The sequence below is a fragment of the Astyanax mexicanus genome, chromosome 9, assembly GCF_023375975.1.
Source record: "Astyanax mexicanus isolate ESR-SI-001 chromosome 9, AstMex3_surface, whole genome shotgun sequence".
NCBI classification, from domain to species: domain Eukaryota; kingdom Metazoa; phylum Chordata; class Actinopteri; order Characiformes; family Acestrorhamphidae; genus Astyanax; species Astyanax mexicanus.
In genome coordinates, this window is record NC_064416.1 from 41,692,714 (window position 1) to 41,703,771 (window position 11,058).

The window sequence follows — 11,058 nt, forward strand, 5'->3', positions numbered from 1 at the left end:
TATCTGTTAGCCATATCATATTGCATGCAATAATAAAATTCAAAATATTTTTTCTAATTCAGTGTTTTGTCATATCGCCAAAAGTATCGTTATCGTGAAAATACCATGAAATATTGTGATACAATTTTAGAGCCATATCGCCCACCTCTAGTAACAAGCTTTATTGAGAGTTAGGCACACAGAGATACAAAGGTCTGTGAGCTCAGTAGCAGTTTTTTATACCTCCCCTCAGCATCCTTTAATGGTTACAAACATGAATCAGCATTCAGAGATATTTCATAGATTTTCCTTATATGGTAATCGCACTCAACACATTTACTGTCATTCGACACTCTAGGACTTTCTATCACAACACATAGTTTGAGTTCAACAACAACTGTTTTCCTGTCTAAGAAAAGGGTCTAGGCTGTCTGCCACTACTCTCAGTTCCTCTTTCCACAGAGCGAGAGAGCAGAGCACACTTTAACACTTTAACACAAGTTTAACACTTGTGTAGCATTTAGAATCACACAAATATGTTTTCTTAAAGCATAAACATCATCAATAAATTGCATTTTCCCATAACAGTTAGCTGACCAATAAAGTCAAATTATTTGCTTAAAGTTACTACCTTTATGGGTTAGAGATAGAAACAGGCACTCTAACGACTGTGGGCCGTATCTTACACCCTGTGCAAGGCATGTTGGGATGCTCGCTAATGCTAAAGCTAAAGCTGTTGCTCGGAGATCACAGCACAGAGCCAGAGTAAATCTTTAGTTCCAGTTGCTTAATTTGCAAAACAATTTTGAGCCACTGCACTCAGTGACTTTCCTAAAAACAGACAACATAATTCAGAAAGAACCAGAAGATTCAGTGGCGGATGCTGGTCTTTCAAAGAGAGGAAGCTCAATTTCAGCCTACATCTTAACATATGTAGTTTTATTTATACGTAAATTCTACTCTCCCTGAGATTTATTTTTTTTGTAAACAAAAGGCATTATTTTCAAGTTTTCACTACACAACAAAAAGGTACCCATTCTTTACATTGAACAATTACATAAAAAACGACGCTATGGCATGAATAAACATAAAATGATCAGTAAAAAAAACATTACGCAAAATCTTTAAAGTTGGTAAAGGAAAAAATGCAGGTAAATTTATTTCATTTTTAATTTCCTTTAATAATCCCTTTATTAATTTAAATTATTTAAATGATTTTTAATAATAACACAATACTTACTACTGGCCCCTGTTCATTTATGTCCTGAGATAGTTTCATCAAGAGGAATGGCCATCAGTACATTTTATTTGTTACAGCACTTCCAGTCAGCCAGCTCACTTTATCATACCAGAACAGCTGAAATACCTGTTACTTTTCCCCACCGTTTACACCAAATTAATCTGAGCAGTTGATCTGCCCTGCTGTTTAACTTTTAAGTTTTTCTTCGTAAGGAAGACTATCAAATGGATTTTTACACTAAAAGATCGCTGATTTGCACATTTCGCTGTCAATCAAAAAGGGACTCCGCCTCAGACAGATCATCCAATCATCACGCAGAAGCTGAGCGTCCGGGCCGGCCGAGGCCAGCCCACTGCTCCATAGACCCCCAGAGACGCTGAGCGTCCGATGGGCAGGACAAAGCCCAGGATTTATCCAATGACTCGTCTCGTTTCGCCGCGCGCTTTGCTCCGCTTTTGAAGTCTGTGCACTGTTTAAAGCAGCGCTGTGAAGCTGCGGGAATGAGTGAGAGGAAAGCCGCGGCGTTACCAGTGATTCTGCTGATTCTGAACTAAAGTTCAGCGAGGTGTAGCGCATATTTAATCAATGACGTACACAAAACAGTACGTATTTAATCACTTATTTTTTTTTACATTTTAGGGGAAGCTGAGCTTCCCTTGCAGTCTTAGAGCAATCGCCACTGATATATATATATATATATATATATATATATATATATATATATATATATATATATATATATATATATATATATATATGTATATAGGGACTAGGGGAGAAAAAGTCCCCTGCCAGGAGAACACCAGGGGCATTTAAAGCCAAAGTCCAACCTCTGAAGATAGGCCAAGCTCTATGTTCTATACATGTATATTTCTTTTGCATTCTACAGGTCCTCTCCACAAAGGCGGATCCTCCCGGTGGGGATTAAACCTCATCAACTCCTTATTGGATCCATTAGGACCCCTAGCCTTCTTAGAGGTAAGACCGCGAGGTAATTACAGACAACTACACACACTCTCATTTATGTCCCATGGGTAATGTTGATTGGGAAAACTTTACAACCACATCGCAATCTTTAACTTCATTTTCTCTTTGTGCAACTTCTCTGTTCCCACTGATGAAGACACGTCAGCTTTAACACTCAACAACACTGCCTGCACTACAGAGACACAACATCCTCCCCCCACAGAGACTGCAGAGTAATCGGATGGGAGCCATGTTCTGCTGTATCAGCTGCCGGAAACATCGCAACTGCATGAACACTCCACACCATCCTCCATCTCCACCTCATCATCATCCTCTATCTCCACCCCATCATCACCCCACCTGAACTGTCTAGCAAACATGGAGAAGTTGGTATCTGCAAGGACAAGGCTCACTCATTCTCCTCTCAGCGAGTCCTCAGGTACAGCGGAAAATCAGCTCAAGTATTCCTCCACAGTCACCTACTGCCTCACGGACCCAGTAAACCCCCTCCTCACCACCACTTCACTCCCCAGTCAAGGAGTTAGTAAAGGGGACCAAAATGAAGATCAGTCAAATTGATGAAGTATTAAACAAAACCCCCCACAACCCAAAAAGCAGAGACAAGATCCTCAACCACAAGATAGACAGCTCCGCTCTCGACCTCTTCACCAGCTGGAGCTCCACCCACCTCCCTCCACCATAAAGGAAGAGGCCACCACAAGTAATTGATATCTTTTTTATACAAAGCATTGTATAAATGCTTTGTAGTACAGGCCAAAAGTTTGGACACACCTCCTCATTCTATGCGTTTCCTTTATTTTCATGACTATTTACATTGTAGATTCTCACTAAAGGCATCAAAACTATGGATGAAAAAATATTTTTTAAAAACTAATTCTGTGGGGATATAAAATTTGAAAATATAAGCAAAGGTTATACTAGCTGCTGCATTTAAATGATAGAGGTAAAATTACAGTATATTAGAAAAAAAACATGACTGATAGTTGTCTGTTTTGCCATTAAAACTTAGCGGTGGGTGGGGTTACACAGCTTTCTGCAGCCGAACAGCAGGGGGCGCCCGACCTGTGGTGGCTTCACTTTTGAGAGCCTATGCTCTGTCCAGCTATACACAATCTATGTTCTGATTCACAATAGTAAAAAACAAAATCACAAATCAGGAGATGATGTTAGGTTTGCTGCAGTTCTTTATTTAGTAAAGTGATAGTAAACACACTGGTCAGACTGTACAGTTTTGAACATGTTTTATGGTTCAAAATGTAATAAAGCAATAAACCAATACAAAGCCATTCAGAGTTTTATTTTGTTTTGTACAGCACTTTCAACAATGGATGTTGACACAATATAGCCTCACAATCAATAAAGCTATTTATATCATATTCAACAATTCACAGTTCATGTTGTTCTTCTTGACCTTTGTGCTCTTTAGTTTATACACTTGACGACAATCGCTAAGTTCTTTTGGAATCTCTTTTTCTGAAAGATATACATTGTTAAATACTTCGTATGGTGGTATCAGTACTTCAGCCTCAATTTTAGAGGGTGACAGTACAGATATATCAGCACCAAAGCATGTCTCAATAATAAAACAAGTCACTCTACCAAATAGTGACAAATCGGGGTTACGTGAAGAAGATGCAAAACTACCAAATCTTATTTTATCACCTTTTATTACATATTTGTCGCTCCCAAAGCGGTAAGTGGTTTGGCATTTGTTATTAGGGTTAAGGTGTTGAATGCCATCCGTTATCAAAAAGTGTAAAGAAATCAGGCCAAACGTGGTCATGTAGTGTTTCCTGCCAGAACGCATTTTAGTGTTCAGATCCTCGAAAACATGTCCAGTGTATGCAGACAGGGCTAGTTTTCTTAACTCATCATCAGATTTCCCTTCTAACTTGAGAAATGATTTGGCTTTTTCCCAATCTTTCCCAAAATCATAATGATCATTCAGTTCTTTCTCCAGGTATTTAGTCTTAATCAGGTCACGCATTTTGTCTTTGCATTCATCAAATGCATCATCAATGGAGTTAAGATATAAATTCAAAACGATCTGAAACAAAACAAATCACACTATTAATAAATGCATTAACACGACTGATGCCAAAAAAATGATATTCATTAAATTTGTGTTTTAATCATTTTATAAAGATAAGGAATGGTAAGCAAAATTTGCAGTTTCCACTGACCCTATGTTCAGTAAATAAGCCCAAACAGATTTGCTTCACAAATAAGATACAATGCTAATGATGCTAAAGTAAAATTTTCTCTCCTAATTTTTTTTTCTCATTTTTTGCCTCAAATTATTATCACATTCTTAACTAATGTCACACATAGACTTGCCAACATGGCTGAAGATATAGTATGACTTAACTTCACAATTATTAACAATAAAAGTACAAGTCTCAAGAATAATTCCTGAATTTTACAGAATTGCTAATTAATTAAAAGAAATTGTGTGGTTACATCAGCCTTGTAGCTCCAGAACAAAACTAAAAAAGCAAACTGATCAAGCATGAAACTCCTTTATACCATCAGGTATTTGTGTTTTTGTAGTCTTCTTTTGCTTTCTTTCTTAACCCTTTTATGTGCAACATGGGTCAAAAGTGACCAGGCTAAGGTTTAATTTTCTGTGTCTTTGCAATAAATTAATTTAATCATTCAGTATTTAGGAATTCCTGAGTTTACGTGTATTTGATTATAGTACATCCTTATCTTATTTTATCCTTTTTAACTTTTCAAATAAAAGCCCTTTTTGTATCAATACCCCTCTAAAGCGCAATATGGGTCAAAAAACAACCTGCATTAATTTTCTATGTAAATTCATGTATGGCTGCGAGTTTAAAGAGAGTGTTTATTCTGTACTGCCGAGATTCGGGGGGGGTCAGTTTGTAACATTCTTTATTATTATCAGGAGATGACAAACCAACCTGATCTTCAGATCCACTACTGGAGGCCTGAAACACATAATGACAAGCATAAGATAAAGCTTTTCATTTCAATACAAGAAACAAAAATAGACAAAGCTTAAAAATACACAGTTATTATCAGAGCACAATTTTATTGTTACTCCTTATAAACAGTGCCCTCCATAGTGTTTAGACAAAAGGCTATGTGCCTCTGCTCCTCAAGTTAACAGTTTAAATGTTTATATTAAATCAATTATATGGGTTTAAGTCTACATTCCATATTTAATTTTTTTTTATTTTAATTTGCGTACATTTGGGTTTCATCATGTTGAAATTACAACATTTGTACAGTCTCTAATTGGTGCAATTAGTAATGTAATTAGTAAACTTTACCTAAAATCATCCAAACTAACTGCCTTAAAAATGAATAGGTATTTTATACTGTATTAACCAATGCTTTTTATTATAGTTTACTTACATTTTAGCTTACTTCATTTAGAAAATAGTATTTTAAACAAATCAATCAATACAAAATTACTTTAAAGTTATTGAAGTTGGGATAAATAATGTAATTGATTTCATTTGTCAGTTCTATTTACTTAAACAACAATCTGATTTACTTGTTATTGCCTTAAAAAGACCAAGTGAATGTTACTCCTGTAGGGAAGTTAAGGAAATTTAAGTCATTTTTAAGCAGCATCCTTAAGTGTACTAAGTGTACTTGACACCCTTGTGAAAAGCAAGTATGAGAGCATTAAACGCATGTTCAAATTATTTAAAAAATCCTAAAAGTGCATTTTCAATTTCAAAATTATTCTTTATGAAAATATACATTAAATATACTTTCTCTTTATTTCCATAAAATGTATTTTTAAGCCATGATTTAAATTAAACATTGTGTTGATAGAAAATATATAGTGGCATTAAATACTGCTTAAAGTGCACTGTAGTAGTTTAATAAGTACTTTAGTACTTTATTGTAATACTGCAGTGTGTTTTTTTTCCAGTAGCATTAAGGTGTACACAATAAGTGCATCAATATGCAAAGTAGTGCATTTACAATATACTTCAAGTGTATTAAAAAAGTGTTTAAAGACACATACTTAAATCTACTTAAGTTTGCAGAGGCTGTACGAAAAAAGCACTCAAAGCACAATTTAATACTTTTATGTTATGTTTAAATATAGCTTAATTACAGCTGAAATATACTTAAGTTCCCATAATTTGTTCCAAAATAGTACATTTAGTATATATTTAATTACATATTTTAATTTTAAAAAGTATGTACTTTTCCATGTTAAGTATACTTTTTAAAAATATACACTTTCTTTTTACAAGGGTAACCTCTTAACACTTTTAATGACTGAAATATTAGCAATTGACATCTTTTTCTTTTTGGTATAATTCTAACTCAAGTCATGACTGTTACTATTGCCTTTAACCAACACAAAATTACACATACAAGCAGAGAAATATCAAGAAAATTATGCGTTTGTCCCAAATATTATGGAGAGCACTGTGAGTTTGTAAATTTTACCTTTCTATTGTGGAAAACCACAATAGAATGAAAACCATGCAGCTGCTCACTTTCATCATTTATCTATTTATGACTTTTATCATTATCTGTAGATCATTTTATTGTAACTGAACCACTTTTGAAAAAAAAAGAATACATTAGCACATTTTACCTTCATCATGCTCATTCCTGGAGCTGTAAGCATAGCGAGGATGATGACGATGATGAAAAGACGTCCCATTGCTGTGACGTGTTGCCTTAACCTGAACAGAAACTGGTGGGAGAACAGGTGGAATAAGTATTAAAAAACTATACATTTACAAACCGACACATAAAGTCGTGCATTAAATCATTTAAGCAGTTTTGTTTAAATGTGATGATGCTCCTCTACCTTTTCATCTTAGACACACTTAATATAACCTAATGTTGTCAGTACTTATATTAGTAAAATAATTACATTTTATACATCATATTATACATATCATAATATACAAAATATACAAGAATATATGATATAATACAGTATATTTAACCAAAATGTAAGAAAGACATTAAATGATCATACTCACCTTGTGATCAGGTAGAATCTGCTTCTGTACTGATGAGCTCTCTCAGATATTTATTAGACCTTCTTTGGTCAACTCCTATTAACATTTGCATGAAGGACTTCTCATGTCAATAGTGTATGTATGCATTAGCTGACTGATAAAGTCTAATTATTTGCTTAAAGTTACTACCTTTATGGGTTAGAGACAGAAACTACAGCTCTAACGACTGTGTGTAATTAAGCATCACAGCCTCAATGATGGAAAATCAGACAAATGAAAAAGCTAAGTGTGTCTTACATTTACTTTGACTTTTATTTTATCATAGACACTATGAACCAAAGTTATTTCATGTTGTGTCAAGTAAACTGTGTTATTTTTTTTTTAAAATACACATCAATTTCTGCATTTCAGACTTGCAACACATTCCAAAAAAAGTTGGGACTATAAATAATTTACCACTTAGTAATTTTGCCATTCTAGTGGCAATTCCTGTCAGATCTCTCAGGGGTGGCAGACAAATATTATAAGGATATTATTTTCTCGTGACCTGTTTAATATACACAGCTATAAAATAGTCAAAAAGTTAAATTGCACAGTACAAATTAATCAGCTGGCTAGCTTGACATTGTCAACTTGCAATTCAATTAGTTTTTTTTTCTGTCCATCTCATGTAGGATTCCCTTAAGTATAAAATAAATAGGTATCTGTAATCTACATGCTGTACAGTATCTGTGGACTAATATCCAGGAGTTTATTTTAAACGCCATATTGAATAAAATGATTTTGGCTCTACAATGACTCATCAATCAACTGTGCTCATCAATAACATAATTTCTGAACGTGAATAGAGACATTACCAACTAATTACATAAAGCCTTCACACTAATCATTATTTATTCAGTCTTTATCTGGCGGCTCCAGAGCTAGCTTCCCCGGCAACTTCTGTAGATGTACAACATACAGTATACAACATATAAAACAGTATTATACGTTTTCTCGAGGGTGTGACAGTTATCTTTAATATTTAATATTAACTAAACACAGCTCACAGTGAAACGTGTCAGACAGGGCTGTAGTAACTGGTTTTGAATAGTGTTTTATCAGACTGTGGTCACAACTGAAGCCCTATTACTAACGTAGGCCCTCGAAGTGTAGCCATTATCAGTCAATGGTCTTTGCGTATGTTAACAGCTCACCATCAGCAACGAGCAGCTTTGTATTCTGTATGAACACTGACATTCACATTTGAATTAAAATGTATATTAACAGCAGCAATTATTTAGTCTCAGTAAATTTACAGCTCCTACCAGGCCACAGTAGACACTGTTGAGCATGTATAACCTTAGATTGGTGCACCACAAATTTTCCCACAGCCCCCTGAATATTAGTTTTTTTTTTTTGCAAATAAACACCAAATACAGCACAACCCACAACTTAGTCATTTTTTTTCTTTTCCTGTGCATGTGAGTAAAGCTTAGATAGGGTCAAAAAAATCCAACCTGATCTGATCCTATGCAAGTTCTACATGAGCCTGACCCGGTCGCTCTTTTACTGTCAAAGACCCTAATTTTAACCATTCATCTAAAATGTGTAAAACGCATAGAAAAAAACGCTTCAATCAGACACTCATTAGGAACACAACTAGTGTGTTAACATACTAAATATATCTGCCTGTGACTGAACTACGCCAAACCAACTAGATTGACCTAAACAAATGCATTTGAAAAACTAATTAACTTGTTATAATCTTAATAATTTTAAATTACATTTGCTAAACTATTTATAAATTATTATTAAAAAATAGATACAAATATTTAATATTTTTATATTTAAAAATACTTTGCAAAATAGAAAATATTGCCTCATTGCAATACCTCTGCAGCCCACAGGTTGAAAACCATTTGCCTAGACAACAATATTTTACCTTTATTGGAAAATCTCCATTTAAAATACTGTGTAAATGTGTGGGTTCAGCCAAAATCTTCTGAACTGTGTATCAGATTTAGACAGATTCAGATACTGTACTGTTCTAATACATAATATTTAAAGAAGATTGTATATTAATTCTAAAAATTTAATACCAGAGTGGTCTGTATGGCGTCGCACCAGTGTGAAAAGTCGAAGGCACAAAAATATCTGGTGAAAAAAATTAACCAGCGTGTTTTAACATTTTGTGTGTGTAAATTAACTTCTCGTGAGCACAAATGTGAAACTAGCAAGCAAAAAAAGTGAATGGTGTGAATAGTGAGCGCGCTGAAGAAAATGGTGCTCTCGAGCTTCATTTTTCTCCTCTTGGGTGCTTTTTTTCCTCGCGCGCTGTGTTAATTACCTGCGGCAGCAGTTTGTGCTCGACTGAGTATTTTGCGCTCGAGTTTTAAAAGGGGTGGTTTAATACACAAACAACCCACTCTCCGGCTCTGTCTAGCCTGGGTTTAGTGCCCAGAGAAACCGTCTTTGTCTGCCCGGGTTAGTGCCAGGAGAGACCGGTTCTCACCTGTAGGGACTGGCTCGCCGGCTCTGTTTGCCTGGCTTCATATATATACCTATATATACCTTTCTGTATGCTCCATGAAACTCCTCATTCTCACAGAGGAAATTTATTCCCCCAAATGTGCAGATTGTCGCTTTAAATCACTATCACTGCAAAGGTGTGAAAAGTAATCACGTTCATTACGCTGTAGGTAGAAGTATAGATATAAAAGTATAAAAGTAAAAGTAATGTAGAGGGGGATTAAAATTTCCCCTAAACAAACGCTTAGGGGAGTCCTTTAGTACACTACCCCCTCCCCAAAACACATTTTTCTAAAAGTCATAATGACTATAATGTTTTATTAAAATGTTGATGATGGTACATTTTGGATGCACTAGGCTCCCTGTTTCAGCTGCATATATGCTCATTGTAAATGAATGTATTTTACTACAATGTAATAATAATACTTTATATAGTGCATTTCTAAAACCCAAAGATGCTTACAATCATTAGTACAAAGAAGATACAGATATTCAACACGCAGACAATACAAATGCAACATTTACAACAGAGCTCCAACTCAACGGTACTACATTATGTAAATCAGGAGACAACATTAAGCAGAAGAAAGACCATAAACAAGAGAGAAAATATGAGTTTTAAGGTTAGATTTAAATATAGAAAGGCGTGGGGGCGTGCACAGAAATGCTGACAGCCTGCCATTTATAGGTGATGTCATCATTGCAGCAGTGTACCTTCAGACCACTGGAAATCTTGAAAGCACTTTAAACACATTCTCTGGTAGGTAAATATGTTCAGAAATATATTTTAGAAAACAAGGAAATATTAAGAATAAGAACAAACACATATCAGTTACAGTGGTTCCAAATTAGGTTGGATTAATTTCCATTCATTTCAGCAATTCCAAATGTAGTTATACAGCATGTTTTATGTATGAGTACTCTGTGAGCCAAAATGTGACCATTTTTTGATAATTGCACCTAACTCTCCTTCATTCTCCCTCCTTTATTGGTTTAAAAATAAACAGATGTATATATTAATTTAATGATTTTCTAATTAAATAATTCAATAATTTAATAAGCAATAATTTAGTAAGCAATAATTTAGTAAGCAATAATTTAGTAAGCATTAGCATTTGCTGCTGTCTGAGGAGTTTTGGTATACACTTCAGCTGCACACTGCCAAACATGCTAGGATAAGAATATCCATAAATAGGGAAAGTGATTGCATCATATATTTTATGGTTCTGATTCACAATAGTAAAAAACAAAATCACAAGATGATGTTAGGTTTGTTGCAGTTTTTTATTTAGTAAAGCGATAGTAAATACACTGGTCAGACTGTTCAGTTTTGAACATGTTTTATGGTTCAAAATGTAATCCAGCAATAAACCA

General features: G+C 34.6%; 1 protein-coding gene across 1 annotated transcript; it reads right to left on the reverse strand.

Moving 5' to 3' along the window:
* Nucleotides 1–3,572: 3,572 nt before the first annotated feature.
* Nucleotides 3,573–6,866, reverse strand: LOC111194847 (T-cell ecto-ADP-ribosyltransferase 1-like). Its single transcript, XM_022679992.2, has 3 exons — nucleotides 6,798–6,866; nucleotides 5,131–5,157; nucleotides 3,573–4,253 (listed from the first exon to the last, which is right to left on the reverse strand). Exons 1-3 carry the CDS (start codon nucleotides 6,864–6,866, stop codon nucleotides 3,573–3,575), a joined length of 777 nt encoding a protein of 258 aa, XP_022535713.2.
* Between the last annotated feature and the right edge of the window lie 4,192 nt (nucleotides 6,867–11,058).